General features: G+C 47.7%; 1 protein-coding gene and 1 long non-coding RNA gene across 6 annotated transcripts in view; one reads left to right on the forward strand and one right to left on the reverse strand.

The window, feature by feature from the left end:
- Nucleotides 1–2,571: 2,571 nt before the first annotated feature.
- The window catches only part of LOC106034799 (uncharacterized), a 32,854-nt gene continuing 18,853 nt past the window's right edge, over nt 2,572–16,572 (reverse strand). For 2 of the 5 annotated variants that reach the window (XR_007163469.2, XR_007163471.2), the window contains 4 exons: nt 10,212–10,612; nt 9,081–9,242; nt 7,805–7,955; nt 2,572–7,617 (listed from right to left, as the gene is read on the reverse strand). This is a non-coding gene — a long non-coding RNA (uncharacterized lncRNA). Of the gene's footprint in view, nt 7,618–7,804; nt 7,956–9,080; nt 9,243–10,211; nt 10,613–11,484; nt 12,642–16,572 lie in introns of those variants that run through there. The other 3 variants (XR_010825939.1, XR_010825940.1, XR_010825938.1) reach the window with 3 other exon arrangements.
- Nucleotides 10,253–15,568, forward strand: WFIKKN2 (WAP, follistatin/kazal, immunoglobulin, kunitz and netrin domain containing 2). The gene is made up of 2 exons (XM_048064374.2): nt 10,253–10,453; nt 12,630–15,568. Exons 1-2 carry the CDS (start codon nt 10,253–10,255, stop codon nt 14,139–14,141), a joined length of 1,713 nt encoding a protein of 570 aa, XP_047920331.1. The 3' UTR covers nt 14,142–15,568.

Genomic DNA, 16,572 nt, shown 5'->3' on the forward strand with positions numbered 1-16,572 from the left:
GGAGCTATGCCCTGTGCACTCCTCATGGTCGTAAGACATGGCCAGCTGAAGCTACGAGTCAATTAGGAACTCTCCATTGACTTGGATGGGCTTTCAACCAGACGCTATACAATTCAACAGAGTAATTAGCAAAGCTGTAACTAAAGAGGTCTCCATGGAGATTGACAGCATCACCTCCCAGCTGGTACATTCTCTGCCTCCTATTCTAAATTTGTTCTTGCTGTCTTCCTGGCTCTAATCCATAAGGTTAGCTAAATCTTTCAACGTTTGTGATACATCAAGGCAGCGGAGAGAAGGACAAAGGCCATTGGGAGGGGGCCGAGAAAGAAATAACCCAGTGCTTTAAGGAAAGCAACAGAAACTGTTCAGACATATATAGTCAGAGTTTTGAGAATGGGATTAGGCAGAACAGCACCTCTGCCTGCCTGTCACTTGCAAATTCTTGCTAATACTTTAGGAGCTTATTGGAGGTCAGCACCAAACACCCAAACAGACTAATCTGTATTATAGACACATAATCAAAGTCACAAGGTTTTACATAATATATATTGGTGACACAAGAAGTGTTTGTTCAAATAATTTTGTCATCAAGATTAGTGGCCATGAAAGCCCCTACTGTGCGCTAACCTGGTTTTCTATGTCTAACCCATTGGTACGCCAGAGATTCCTCAAGGAAATTGGGAAGGAGCTGAGAGAGTGCAAACCAAGTATATGTTCTGAAACACCAAATTATTTGTTTTTTAGCTATGGCAAAGTTAAAAAAAATATGAAAGAAAAGAAAGAGAAAAAGAAAAAAAAAAAGAAAAGAAGAAAGTACGTGTGTATGAGTTAGAAAGGGCTGTGCTATACTTCCAGCCCTTCCGAATGGCTGGGGCAGTGCTGACCTGCAGTTCTCAGCTGTGAGCTTGCCTTTGTGTGACCAAGAAGTGCTGAGCTCTCGCAGCAAGGCTGTAGCTCCAGACGCACAAACAAATGGCTGCAGATACGGTTTTTGCATACTTCATTTTTTCAGGCAGTTTTGGGGTTGCAGCAAGTCACACATCGCAACCAGAAGTTGCTTCTGAGGTGATGGCAAGCAGAGTGATGGGATTCACAAGACAAACTTGAGAATCCCATGTGAGTTTTATGTCCCCTTTCAGACAGGGGGAAGCCGTGGCACAGAGGGAGTAATAGGTCTCAGCTCACGGAGCGAGTCAGTGGCAGAAGTGGGAATGGGTCCTGTGTAGACAATAATTCCATATTGATTGAGAAATCTGACTGATTTTAGAAATAAGTTAGTTAATTATATGGAAATAAGTGTATGGAAAATTAAGATTTTTTCCACACCAGAGATCTGTAACCACAGTGTCATAGAAACACACAAAAAAAAGCGTAAAATTGAATTTAAGACCATTTCCTCTGGGATGGGAAGAGACACAGTCAGCTCAAGCCACGGGTTGCAGAGATGATGATGATTTTGCAGGCACAGAGGCCAACTTGTTGTCATGCCTGAGGCATACAAAGCCGAAGGTCCTGTGAGGGTACCGCACATCCACCCACGCCAATACAGGCAGTCTGGCCCAAGTTCACCCCACCAGCCTGAAGTAACTAATTAGGAATCCTGTTGCCCTAAATATCAACAAAGAGAGAGCAAAAGCAATGCCATCCAGACAGCTGTGGAAGAGAAACCAGCACTTGGGAGGGCTCGGTCGTCCTCTGGCTTTGCAGCAGTGGCTAAAATCACTCCTGAAAGCTCCTTTGTAGAAGCAGAGCTGACTGAGCTGGCCTTCAGGTCAAGGAAAATCAAGCGCTGGGTGAGATTTCCAGGAGGGTTTGGCTGCAACCTCACCATGCTCCCCTTTGAAGTCAGGAGAACATTTACCATCGCCTTCAACTGGAGAAAAATCAGGCCATTACAGAGCACGTTTGAAACACTTGCCTCTGATGATGCTACGATTCCTTTGTACCTCACTAGGCAGAGAAGGCCTGCTGCGGCTGTCATTAAAACACAATCCCAGCAATTGGTTAGATAACACAATGAGCCCAACACACGGGCCTTAGGAAGGAAAATTTCCTTAGACAGGAAAATTATAACGATTAAACCACATGAATCTCTTAACCATTACCTACAATCGTGCTGCCAGCCACCATCACATCAGGCAATCAAGGGCTGGTTATCTTCAACGCTGCCATCGAAAAGCAAAATGCTGCAGCTCCCTGAACCCCGCTGCGTGCAGGCTGCAGGTGGACGCCTTGTGCCGCAAACAAGAAAAGATTAAAATAAAAATGTACATTGAATTAGCTGAAATTAGAAAGAGCAACAATGAAAAAAGCCATTCAATGCAGACAAACAGCCCATTCCCAGGGCAGGCAGGAGTCTCTCGTGCTAGGAAGATGAAAGGAAACAGAGCTTCGCTGCTTTGCAGACAAACCTTGTGAAATCTCCAGCCCGCATTCGGACCTGCTGCCAGCTGAATGCCAGGGAAGGGCACCCTGCACATACCAGGGCTGCATTTAGTCACATTTGGGCATTTCTAGTAGTGGTGTCAGCGGCCCAGCGGAGATTTATGAGCTCTTCCTGATGGCCTTCATCTGGATTCAGGCTCTGCTGAGCGCACACAACACTCGGAGCTGGCGGTGAAGCAGGGGACTGCAGGCTGAAGCAGAGCACTTCACCTTTTGGTTGGGCTGCCAAAACGCCCAGCTTCCCACGTACAGGGCTGCTCCTGGCTGAGCTTCTACCAGCAGAGCTTGGCGTGTGCTGTGCCACAGCCAGGACCGCAGACAACCAGCAAAACCAAATGAAGGCAATAAGTCCTCAGTTAAAAAGATTTTTGTCCTAATTTAGATTTAAATTCCACGAAGATGGAATTGACGCTAAAAGGCTTTCATGATCTTTGCAGAAATGGAAATAGCTCCATTTTGTGAGAATTAATTATTGTTTATAGCTAAGTTTTGGATACCAAACCCTCGGAGGAGCTCTGGGACTTCCAGGTTGTCCAGCGAAGCCAGCGGCCACTGCCTGATGGCGAGCCCAGTCGCTGGGAGCCGCGCTGCATCTCCTGGAGGGGCTCCCAGCCACAGCGAGGGCTTCCAAACTGCTGCACATTCAGTGGTTTGGTGAAGTCTTTGCTCGGCTGGAGCTGACTTTGCAGCACAAAAACAAGCAAATTTGCAGCAGTTGTCTTTCACCTTAAAAACTCTCAGCTCAGTCTGCTGAAAAGGTTCATAAACTTTCTAAAAGGAGCAGCTCAGAGTGATGGTGAGCTGGTGCCTTCACACTATGGGAATTAACGCTTACAGTGCAAACCAGGAGAAACTCTGGGTTTTCAAGGAGGAAACATGAGAGCTGGGGGAGTTAAATTAAAGTGTAACAGCATTTGCCCAGCAGGTTAAAACCTTACTGTTTGCATAAGTTGACTCACATCACAAACAAAAGCAACATGACATTTCTATATTGAATTAGCCTTTTGAAAAGCAAATGGTGCCCATGGGGCTAGAAGCAGGGTCTCGGACTGCGGCCTTTCATGGCTGCTGCTGTGTGATTCTCAGCAAGTGACTTCCTCCCGGCTTTAAATTCCTTAAAATAAATAAGGGCGGTTGAATTAGGGTCATTGGCAGACTGACGTGAATCTGTGCAATGGGTTTAATAGTATCCATTAGCCTCCTACAGCCATACACATGGTACTAAATTAACTCACGTTCCTGGAGGAACATCACGTGCTTTGGTGAAAGATGTGCTGAGCACCCAGCCTGAGGCCCGTGCCGGCACTTGTATTCTGAATTTTCATTCAAACAGAACAGGAACCAAGAAAAACTGAAGATCAGCAGCAACCACAAATGTACTGGTTCGCCTCCGAGGATAGCACGCCATGGCTTACGCAGGAACAGCAGTGCTGCAAGATGTGGGAATATCTCCATCCATTTGCACACCATGGATTTGGTGCCAATGTTTCCTAACATGCTGTTATTCAAGCTAACCTTCCCGATGGACAGCAGGATGAATTCATTCCCAGCATTTGACATTTGCAATCTTCACAACCCAAAGACACCAATTCCATAGCCTCCCTGAACTGCCTGTGGGGTATCTAAGGCATTGCTTCTGATAGAGCGAGGGAGACAGGCCGGCACAAGGCAGGCCCAGCTTTTCCACATATCTCACTGATAACCAGTTGATTATCTTCCTTTGTACCCTCTTTGCCTCTCACTGTGCTGTTTCAGACAGAATAAACCTAGCAATAATGAACCATCATCAAACTGGCAATTGCTTCCTGCCCAGCTTACTTAGCAGAGAAAGAGAAAGCAAATGATGATTAGTCGAATGTCTGCACTCAAAGATAAAACCCCCGAGCAGAAGCCATCTGCCGAAGCATAAAATAATAATTCTGGCGCTAGCCTCGCCTGAGTGCAATGCCATCAGCTCGTACCGAAACACAAAGTAATGCAGGCCTGATGCTGAGTTCTAGCAGGTGGCCCATAACCCTGTAATAAAGTCCCTAACATTATTGATTTTTCCCCCAAACTAAGCCTTTTTGTCTAACTACATTAACTTCTGCTTACTGAGCATCTGCGCACGAGGCGGGATGCACAGATACAGTGGCTCGTTTCGGTGAGCGATCGCTGCTCTAAATATGCCCTGGTTCCCTAAGCCTGTCCTTACACGTTGTTATCTGCTCAGATGGGTTATTTCAGGAGTCAAAACAGCTCTCGTTAGCTATGGCCGCTTACAGGGAGCGCTGACAAAAATCTTAACTAGGGGGAATCTGAAATATGCTTCCACCAATTACACATACAAATAGCTCTGAAAATAGGACCCAGGCACACCATTGCTTCCCCTCAGCCCAAATCTGCCCCTGCTCATGTGCATGTGCTTCCAGAGCTCGCTGTGTAACTCAGCCTTTGCCTTTGCTTTGATGTTCAGAGGTGCATCACGTGGGGCCGAAAATCCTGCTCGCTCGGCCAGGGCCAGCGCGAGACACGCTCTTCTAAGGCAGGGAAAAACTACTCTGGGGGAGAAGGAGACAGCACAGCGGGCTGTCACTGTGGGGTGGTGGCTGCTTGTTGCTCCCTTTCAAGCTAAGGTGCAATTCAAGCACGCACAGCACGGGGCACATGGAGGCGTTGCGAAGCCTCAAGCCCTGAAGCAGCCGCATGCAGTGGGCAGCCAGGCTGGGCTTCCTGGGCGACTCCAATAGCCCAGGCTCTGAACAGGTCCCGGTGGGGCTAGGGGAGCACTGCGGCACTCGAGAGGGGAGATTCGGCCCTTTACAATCTAAAGCAAGCTAAAGCCGAGGTCCCAGAGTCATCCTCCAGATTTCAATGTGGGTTTGGAAGCAGCGTTACTGCTTGAGGCAAGAGGTTGGCTGCTGTGCTCCAAAGGGGATCTGGCGAGGACGTTCCCGCTAAAATGCCAGGCCATCTGCCTTAAAAACAGTAAGCTTTATATACAGAATGGAACATCGCTACTTTCTAAATGAGACAGCTTTTTAAAAAGAACTTTTCCTCTCCATTACATTTGCATCTGTGCGGTGACAAAGGCCACCTGATGCCTACAACTGGTGATGGTGGGGCTGCAAAAGAGCCTGCCCCGGGGCTCCCTGTGTGCTCAGGGTCACTGCAGGTAGGGCGGGTGTTAGTCGTCTATCTGAAGAAGGGCAGGGACTTGATACCGGCCTTGGACACCATATGTTGGAGTGGTGGACCAAGCTTTGCCTGAAGCAGGTCTCACAGGCGGAGGCACGCGGCTCCAGCCCAGCCAGCTCCCTCCTTTGGGGCAGAGGCAGGAGCCAGCCCAGCGCCCTGCTGCCCTCCAAGGCTGCACCCACAGAGCAGAGGGCTCCATTCCTACGGAACGTGCTCCCGAGGCAGCCAAACCCTCCTGTTGGGGCTCTCAATGGTGCAGCCGTGGCGAGCAAGCTACCAGGCGGCAGCGCTGGATCGCGGCTGTGCCTGGAGAGGGGGTGGTTTGTGTTTGTGTTGGCAGAGCTGGCGCCAAGTGGCGGCCGGCCCAGACAGCACGAGAGGCCGAATTTGCAAGGGCCCCTTTGCCGAGGCAGAGATCAATGGGAGATGGGAGGTTGAACATTGCACGGTGGCAGCTCCTGCCAAGAGCCCTTCCACAATAAAACCAGCAAATCTATCCGCCGTCCGCTTAGTAACTCCAGATGAGGATTGCTCAGTTTGCCTAATAAATATCATCAACAGTTTACTGTTCCTTTAGCAGTGGTTTAAGAAAAAAAAACACAGCAACACCACAATTATACTTGTTTGTGCATCAGAGGATCCCATTTCCCTCCTCAGTTGGAAGGGGCCACGCCAAACATTGGGGCAGCCTTTGGCACAGCAGAGAGGGGCAGGGACGTCCCATCAGAGCTTAGAAACAGTAAGAAAATGGACAAAGAAATTATCATTAATGAAAATAGCCACAGTTAAGGCAAGTCTAGATCAACAGCCTTAACCAGGAGGGTGGGTGTCCTGGGAGGGATTTCAGGGCCGTGGTGTAGGGTCAGATGGGCACCGCGTGTCCCCACCACCAGGAACAGAGCCAGGCCACTGCTTTGTGCCACCAGGACTCAGGCTTGTCCATGGGCGAGCCAAAGGAAGCTCTTCCCAGGTCCCCATCCAACAGCCTCAGATCAACACCTTGATCAGAAAGGGTGATTTTGGGGTAGTAGTGGGGTTTCTTCCAAGGCGTGAACTCATTTGTGAAGAGCTTTTTCACAGCAGTATCTGGCACTGAGTCCATAAGCCAAGATAAACCATAAATTCAATGATCAGAACAGAATTGTTTAGAAAAAATTGAGCATAAGCTTTATTTTATTTCTTATATTAAAGGAAAAAAAATGCATGATACTTTATAAACAAGAAAGAACAGAAAAACCATGCCCAGGCACTTTGACAGTCTCTGATTCACAGCTGTCACAAGCTGGTGTTGTCCTGGAGTACCCAGTCAGATCCACTGTGCAGCTAATCTAATTTAAACCAGGTGAGCAATGAGCCTTCAGTGAAACCCAGAAGATACCAAGGGCATCATTCTCACAACCTGTGCTAGGACAGCCGGGTCCCTGCTGTCCCAGGGCCATCTGCATGCTGGTGTCACCTCCTGGATGTGGCCATGTCACAGCCTGTGATGTCCTGGTTGGGATGGGACAGCTGCCGAGGGTTATTTGGAGCCTCCTCTGACCTCAGGAGCTGCCTGGCGGCATTCACAGAGGGATTTATGGTGCTCTTGTCCTCTCTCTGCTGGCAGGGTTCAAGTGGCCAAGGGACAGATCCTTCCAGGGCTGAGCGCTCCCTGTTCCTGGAGTGGTGGGAGTCGGGGGGGCACAGCGCCTGTCCCATTTCCATTGGATTAAGGCAGGATTTGACTCCCTAAGAAGCTTCCTATGAAAAAGGTTTACTGAAAGCCTGATTTCTTAGTTAACATGAATTTCCTGTGCCTCATGTATAATAGTACAGCGACCCAACAAAACCATCATTATCATTAAGGATAATTTCTTTGTCCTTTTTCTTAGTCATCTAGGCTCCTATGGGATGTCCTTGCTGCCCTCCACTGTGCCAAACGCTGACCCAACATTGGTGTGACAAGACATCAAATCTAGACATTCAGGTGGCCTTTTCTTTAGTGATACCTCTGACCTGCAAGAGGGATACAATTCAGTCAGCTGAGCGCATGTCCCATGCATCTGCTCCTTAAGGTCTCTTCCAACACAACCCATTCTGTGACTCCGTGGTTAACCTGCCCCCGTTAAGCTCCACCAGCCTGGCCAGCACATGCTGAATATGAAAATGAGGTACCAAAAGCAGAAAGCCACAGGGGGCTTACCTGTCCTTGGAGAAGATCCGTCGGGATGGAGGTGGCCATAGCAAAGCAGAAGACTGCTCCATTCATATGCCATGAGCCTGCGTCTGGTTCTTCAGAGCCCTGCTCTGCTCCCCCGTGGCTGAAAAGTGCCTCTGGGCAACCCAGCCTCAGTCTGGGAGGGGAAAAATAAATAAGACAGGGTTATTCCTTCCTCTTTGAAGGGAGTCCCACCTGGGGTGGGCCCCCAGGGTGTTTTGTCAGCATGGCCAAAGCATGCAAGGAGGTGGCTTTGTGGCTCCAGGCCGCGGAGCTCTGCAGACCCACCTCTGGCCCATCATGGCAATGGGGTAAAACAGCCCCAGAGGACCCTAGTGGGGGTGGTAGGGAAAAAAATGATTTCTGCGTGGTGGCAGCCCCACGGACCGAGGGCAAACCCCCCTGCACACCCAGCAGCTGTCAGTGAGACCCCCCCTGGACATCACCACCTCCAGCGCCGGGACAGCCGCGCGCGGCCAGACCCATGTACAGCTGGTTTCAAAGCCTGTCTGTAGTCAGTTGTACAATATAAAGTGTCTTTGTTTAGTCAACAGAACCACTAATACATGTGATTTTGTTGTTAATAGAGCTGTAAGAATTTTAAGTACCTCTTGGGAATGTGTCATTTTGGGTTGGCTTTTTTAGGCATCGCAGGGTGCTGCGCTTGTCTTTGTAAACAAGTACTGAATAAAACATTTTGCGCACAGCCGCACTTTGTACAAGTGTCATGCAGGTTTCTAAAGTTTCAGAGAGAATAAATCAACTGCAAACTGCTGCCTGGCGGTTGACTTCACTCCTTATACATAGCTAATTTGGACAACTGCTCTCCACACATCATACGAAATGCAAATGCTGTGCATATCGTTCATGCGGTCACATAAATCCCAACTGCTTGAGCCTCTGCCATGAACCTGGGGTGCCACAGAAATGCCAGAGCTGGGGGAAGATTCTCTCGGGTTGCTTGTCCTTCCTTTCGGAGGAAGTCCTTAGGACACGCTGGCACGTAAATGTACCGAGGAGGAGCAGGAGCCCGGTTCCTTGGGCATTGCCTGCATTTAGGCCTGTCCACGGCAGCTGCTGGTCACACTGGTTTGCTGCCACCACCACCACTGGGGAGAACTGGGCCCATGCTCAGCCACAAAAAGCAGCCCTACACGAATAAACCCAGCAGAAAACGGGTCGTGCATCCCACACGATCCCTCCTCCTGAAGCAGCGCTGCCGACCCGGCCCTGCTGACCCCCTCCTGGGATGCAAACTCACCTGGTCCTCCCAGGAGGCCCTGGGCACCCAGCAGGATCCGGCCAAGCCAGCCCAGAACTCAGCCTGGAGGCTCTAATCCTGCCAGGTGCTGAGCAGCTCGAGCTTCTGCCATGTGCTTCTACTTTTTGGCAAGTGTTCAGCACAAACAGGATCGGCCCCTTGCTGTAATAATCAGGGAATGACAAACTCAGCTTGACTGAATTTCCAACACCCCCCCCCCAATGCAAAAATGCTGTACATTCCTTTATGCAGGTTTCCATAGAGTTGAACTTCTACTATTTTTTTTTTTGTTGTCGCCGTTAAAGGGGTCAGCAATGCACTGTATGACGGGATCTCGCTGTCGGGAAATGTGGAGGAATTCAGGGACACTTTTAACGTCTTGCTGGTGGGGTTGGTGGGCAACAGTAAAAGCAGCATCCTGGAAATCTCCACACCACAGTGAAAAAAAAGCCCGGAGGAGCCCCGGGCAGGGGGGGGGGGAGTTATGAAGACATTCTGCTTTGCAGATCCTAAGTTTAAATAAGTTATTTCTTCCCTGCTTCCTTTGTTAAAATATGATATTCTAGCTTTAATTGCTTCAATCCTATTACTTGTTCCCTTTAGCAAGTGATTGTGTAGCCCCTTGCCGTGGGGAAATCCCCTGATCGTGGGTCCCTGTTATTTAGACAAGTACCCTTTCAGAAGTAAATGCCATTCTTAGCATAGGGAAGTACTTTAGGTCTAAAGGGGTTAAGAAGGCCTCCCTGCATTCAGAAACATGCAGGGGTCCCACCGTGCCAGTTCCAGCCTTTTAAACTCTTTCCAGCTTTTTTTTTCTTGCAACAAATCTGTCTGACTGCCACCAGGACATAGGAAGCGTGTGCCTGTCAAAGAAATCAAGTTTACTTTTTCTGACTTGTTAACAGAGGCAGGGTATAAATAGAGCTAACTCTGCTCAGACTATTAGCGTTTCTCTTAAAATAAGGGGGTAACTTCCTAGGACCTTTAATCCAATGAGGTCCAGACCAAGCTGCACTATCAGGAGAGGCAGCAAAGGAGCTTGCTGAAGCTTTTACAGAAGTCAGGTGCATTTGGGTTCCACAAAAATTTAAGGCTCACCAAAACAAGCAACCCCAGGCAAACAAGAACTACCTCCAGCTCGGTCACTGCCACTGCCCTGGAGAAGTTCTGAGATGTTGTTGGCGCCGTTCACTCGGTGGATGTGGATCTTGCTGGGGAAGAGCAGTGTTCTGTTGCTTCTGGAGGTCTCTCTGCAAGGGAGAGCTTTACCTCCCATACGGTATTCACATGCGGGGATATGCCCAAATGACATGAACCCCAACCTGTGGGTAGACGCGCAGAGCACTTGCAAGAGGGAGTGCGAAGCTGACCTGGTGAGTGATGCGCATTTCTATATCTCTGCGTTGCGGGCGGTGGGTTTTGTTGGTGAGCTTGCTTGCTTGCACCACGGTCTCTTTCTATTCCATGTAGCAAGGCACCGGCACTGTGCTGGACTTGATCCAGACAATGCACGCATTTAATTGACCCGTGACCTATATAAAATAGAAAAGGTTTGATGAATTATCAGTTAAGCGGGGAGGTGTGTGGCAGCTGTCACTTACGCTGCTGTGGGTATAGCAGCCACTCTGTTTTCATTTTCCTTGCTTTCTTGTCAAAGGAAACATCAGAATTTGATACTCCAGAACTCAGCATGCCTTGGGGCCAATCCACAGTATTTTAGCAGTATCACGATGTTCTTTATTGTTGGTAGCCATCATCAATGCTTTATATTCCCGGGGTGGGGAGGGAATTCTATATGAAATCATTTGATTTAACATGTAAATCATCAGCCTTTTCTGCACTTTGAAACATAAAGCGTGCTTGGAGTGCAGAACAGGGGCATAGTTAAAATGACCAAGCAGATGTTCTCTGTGATGCTCCCAGCTCAAATTGTGCTTAGCTTACCACCGTAAAAAAACATTTTTCAACCTGTCAGCACTGCCAGCTCAAGCTGGCATCTGAAAATACCTGCTCTTCCTGCCTCTTACATCAACAGCAAAGCTCCTGCAGCCCAAAGCAGGCTGACAGCCACACGTACCGTGCAGAAAGAAGTCATTGGGTTCGTGCTCTACAGCCATGTTGTTTCTGCAGTACTAGAAGTAGTGGAGGAAAAAAAAAAAAAAAAAGAGGGGAAAAAGGCTCATCTAGTAAATGAAGAGATTTGCTCCAATGGATCCCATGTGTTATGAACGAAGGTGTTCTTTTTACTTCCGTCAGTCCCGATAAAGCCTTCTTTATTTTAACTACCAGGTGCAGCAATGAATATTAAAAGACTTCTAAAAACCCAGCAGCAGCAGCGAACATTGTTTTAATAATTTACTGGTCAAAACCTGAAAGCCAGAAGCCACTGGATAAAAATACTCACTTTAGCCTTGTCTGAGCAGAGTCCTGGGAACTCACATGCAGGAGTCTGACTTTGCTAAACCATGCTCCTTAACCTCAGCTGAAACCGTTTTGCAACTTTGCTTCTGAAACCTAGTAATGTGCAGCTGGAAATAGGGAAAGAGTTATGTTATTAGGTCATCTTTTTCCCAATAAGGAAAGGATACTGGACTCAGGGGAAACTATTGAGTTTGGTAGCTTAAAAAACATTTTGTTCTCACTTACAGAGAAATCCGCTGGATTTCAGGGGGCTGCAGATGTTTAACACATGGTGGAAGCGTGCCCTGTCATGTACATGGTAGCAACGTTCATGGTCCCTTAAAGTAATCCCTAATGAAAAGGCCACTGTGATTCAGTGGACACATATCAAATACCTTTTCTGTAGAAAAGACAAAAATTCTCCTAAAATTAACCACAATTTAGAGCTGACTGTAGCTAAGATGGGGTGTAATAAATTACTAGAATAGCAATGCTGCATTTGAAAATAGGACTAAAATAGGACAGAGAAGCCATAATGAGCTGTTTTGGGTTTGTTTTTCTAAATACCATAGAAAAATTATTTTTGGAGCAAGAATTTCCTTACTTTTGAGGTATTCTATTATTTCCTCTACAATGTGAACAATTACAAATCCTTGGCAGTTTTACCTCCAAGAGTAGGCTGTTAGTCTCAGGGAATTCAAATAATACTTTACATACTTCTGTGGAAAATAAGAAGGATTACTGCCTACAGCCATATGATAAGTCTTTCCATCCGCTCTTGTTTCTCAGGGCTTGTCCTCAGGCATTTCGGAGTGCTGAAGGGGGGTTGTTAGTTCTGTAGTCAAGCAGTCCATGTGACTCTAGGAAAGACTTATGATGTGGTTAGTGTTTAAGAAATAGCAATACCTTTTCCTTCTCTAGAGGTTTCTCTTGAAGCACTTCAGAACCCCCAACGTGTTCAGCCACCTCCTGGGAGACACTGGAGGGGTTTATACTTGGTGCCAGTGGGGACACTGAGTTTTGGATCGAGTGAAAGACTTCGGTCCACTGAGCTTGAAACCTTAAAAGTTTCTGGGGTCTCTGCTTACTGGGTCTCTAAAGAGGACTTAACTCTGTCCCCAGTAATTGGGTTGTTTTCTTACCCTGCAGGAATGCGAGACCTTTGAGAAGTGCTGTCCCAATGTCTGTGGGACAAAGAGCTGTGTGGCGGCTCGGTACATGGACGTCAAGGGGAAGAAAGGGCCGGTGGGAATGCCCAAAGAGGCAACCTGCGACCGTTTCATGTGCATCCAGCAAGGCTCAGAGTGTGACATCTGGGACGGGCAGCCCGTGTGCAAGTGCAAGGACAGGTGTGAGAAGGAGCCGAGCTTCACCTGTGCCTCTGACGGGCTCACCTATTACAACAAGTGCTACATGGATGCAGAAGCTTGCATCAAGGGCATCACATTGAACGTAGTCACCTGTCGATACCACCTTACCTGGCCGAACACCAGCCCTATCCCCCCAGAAACAACGGCTCGCCCTACTACCGCCTATTCCGAGACAACGATCATCGATATCCTGCCGCCGGCTCTCGTGAACAACCCCGTCCATCAGTCAGTCTATGTGGGAGAGACCGTCAGCTTCCTCTGCGACGTTACAGGGAGGCCCAAGCCAGAAATCACATGGGAGAAGCAGGTCGATGGGAAAGAAAAAGTCATTATGAAGCCAAATCACGTCAGAGGGAATGTTGTGGTCACCAACATTGCCCAGCTGGTCATCTACAACACCCAGCTTCAAGATGCAGGCATCTATACCTGCACGGCCAAAAACAGCGGTGGCCTTCTCAGGGCTGATTTCCCTTTGTCAGTCATCAAAGGAGAACCCACATCCAAAGAAGCTTCTCAGAACAAAACACACTTTCCAACTGATGAGTGCCTGAAGCAACCAGACAGTGAAGACTGTGGAGAAGAGCAGACCAGGTGGTACTACGATGCAAAGAAAAACAACTGCTTTACTTTCATTTACGGGAACTGTAACAGCAACCTCAACCACTTTGAGACCTATGAGAACTGTATGTTAACGTGCATGAACGGCCCAATCAACATTTGCAATCTGCCAGCCCTCCAAGGCCACTGCAAAGCCTACGAGCCCAGGTGGGCCTATAACAGCCTGACAAAGCAGTGCCAGTCTTTCATTTACGGCGGGTGTGGAGGTAACGAGAACAACTTTGAGAGCCGGGAGGCATGTGAAGAGATGTGCCCTTTCCCAAAGAACACGCACTGCAAAGCTTGCAAGCCACGCCAGAAGCTGGTGACCAGCTTCTGCAAAAGCGACTTTGTTATCCTGGGCCGCATAACAGAACTGACCGAAGATCAAGACTCAGGACATGCCCTGGTGACAGTGGAGGAGATTCTCAAAGATGAAAAAATGGGATTAAAATTCCTGGGGAAGGAACCACTAGAAATCACGCTTTTGAACATGGACTGGAGCTGCCCATGTCCCAACATGACCACAGTGGATGGCCAGCTCATCATCATGGGAGACGTCCACAATGGCATGGCTGTCCTACAGCCAGACAGCTTTGTGGGGACCTCCAGCATCCGGCGTGTACGGAAACTCCGCGAAGTCATCCACAAGAAAACCTGTGAGCTTTTGAAAGAGTTCTTAGGATTACATTAACCTCCTGCACACGTGTCAGCCTCCCAGACCTGTGTGTTATGTAGGGCTAACAAGCGCTAGGCTAGTGCACAAACTAAACAAGCTGTTTGAAGATACAGTGTAGGAATTATGCAGAACCCTTATTTTAATCCATTAATGATGCTTAGCAACAATGTAGTATGGTCTTTGGCAAGCACGTAAGACAGCAGCAAAAGGCTACTAATCTTGCATTGAAATCAATTTGTCCATATAGGAATGCCATTTAAGTAGATGACTCACTGCAGTAATTATACAATTTTTATATAGCTTCCATCATAAATGACGGAATTCATAGCATTTGTGTAGCTAATTGGTACACAGCTAAGTAATATATAATGTCAACTTAATCTGTCTCATTTACAGTATGGAAATGTTATGGTAAGTCATTATAAGTAAGTCACACTCTTGTCTCCTCATAGCAGCACTAATATATTTCACGAGAAAAGCCTGTAAATTATTGTCTGTATTTACAATTGCGCACATTTAACCAATCTATGTGTTATGAATTTGCTTATTTTAATTCCTAGCAGTTTCCTTTGGATTGTACCTCGTTTTTTGAATGGCAACTACTACCTGCTGGCAATCCTTACCTGAGAAAACTCCCACTGAAGAACTCCCTTGATCCTAAACCCAGGACAACAGGTCCATGTAAAAGCCCGAGGCACACTCTCACCCCTGAAATTACTTTTCTGTCATAAAAACAATGTCATCAAACAACCTTATTCTATTGCACTTTCCTATTTTTGTTTTAATCAATGTGTTGTCTATCACACAAAGTGCGAGGCAGGAGGATGGTGGTGTGCTGCCAGATGTTTTGCTTTTGAAAATCCTTTACATCTGAGCACATGCAGTGATTTATTGCTTAATTTCATCAGAAAGCCTGTTTTTATAGGCGAGAAAGTAAAATAAAAGCAGTCAAAATGAAATCCAAAATAGAAAAGTGCAATACACAGTCTGCAGACTTTTCACACATGCACAGACACAAAGCCAGTGAAGAACAAATGCACGGACACAGACACAGTGGACAGTTTAAAGATATTTATCAATTTGAGCATTTTAGGGCATGCTTTGAAACGATGGAAAACATCTTGTGCTAGGCCACTGTATATATGTGCATGAATAAAAACCCCAAGAAAGACGGTGTGGGCTGTGGGTGTGAGCACGCATATACACATTTTAACATTTGTGTGTCCAAAAATGTAACATTTGCCTATGTAAAAATCCTTAAATAAAGAAAAGGTTGATCCTGGAAAAATCCTGCCTCTACTGGGGAATGTTCTTGCCTGTCAAAGTGGGACATGAGGGCTACACAGTGAGTCTCATCCATAGCACCTCTTAGTTGGGGTGGGTCACCTCATCCAAGGCACCTCTTGGTTGGGTCACTGCAGTGCCCACCATGGCACAGAAAGCAACCAAGGGCTGGAGCAGCCCCCAACCCCACCTCGGGGAGCTGTGGGAGGTGCAGCGAGCACTGCTCCATGCTGACATCCAACAGGCAGGCTGGGGGCTGTGCCTGCTCCTGCGCACCTATGTACGATAAGGGCTGACAGAAGGAGATGAAGGAGGTAGATATTGTACTTCAGTATGGCATGCAAGCCTCTAAATCCCCAAAGCTTGCACACATTGGGTGTTTTGCAACCGTCAGGGTTTGGGGGAAAGAAATTTAACAGTGGGGAAGGTGAATTGAAAAGTTAAAGGTGGAGCCCAGCTTCAGTTTTCATGGTGGGTTTTGTGCTCAGCAGCCGAGCGATGGGCAGGGACCCCAAGGAGGCAGAGAGCTGGGCTCCTCTCCTGGTGGTCTGGGCTTGGGTTGCATCTGAAATGCTCCGGCAACAGGAACTGATCTAAATCTCTGCTTATCTGTATAATTCTGGAAGAAGCTGGGTGGGAGGGAGAGGAGCCTGGATCAGACTGCTGACCAAGAAAATACCTGCTTGCTTTTTTTTGTTGTACCTTTCCTGAGCATATGTGAGAAAAATTCCAATTAAAGTTTCGTAACATTTACCTATGTTCTCATGACAAATCCTTACTGGGGCCAAGAGGTGCCAGCCCCGCTGCCCTCCCAGACCCCCAGCCCAGGCCATGGCATCTGTCATACAAGCAAGCTGCAGGAAGTGGCATGTTCCTGCCATACTTTCCAACACCGAGGCATTGGAGGATGGAGGTTTAATAAAGACTGGCTTTATATGGTCCTTTCTTCCAAAAGCTAAAGGATTTTGCAAGTGTGGGAGTGTTTGAGTGGCTCTGGAGGTGTACCCGGTTGTTCCAGAAGAGCTGGATGCAAAAGCTGCTGAGAGCAAAAAGCAGCTGATGCATGGATTTTCCAGCAAGCACATTACTGTGCTCAAGTCTAAAACGCAGTCTGAGAACTGCTGTTCCCTGAGGCAGAAGGAACCATACCGTGGGCATCCCC

The sequence above is a fragment of the Anser cygnoides genome, chromosome 19 (assembly GCF_040182565.1).
Source record: "Anser cygnoides isolate HZ-2024a breed goose chromosome 19, Taihu_goose_T2T_genome, whole genome shotgun sequence".
In the NCBI taxonomy this organism is placed as follows: Eukaryota; Metazoa; Chordata; class Aves; order Anseriformes; family Anatidae; genus Anser; species Anser cygnoides.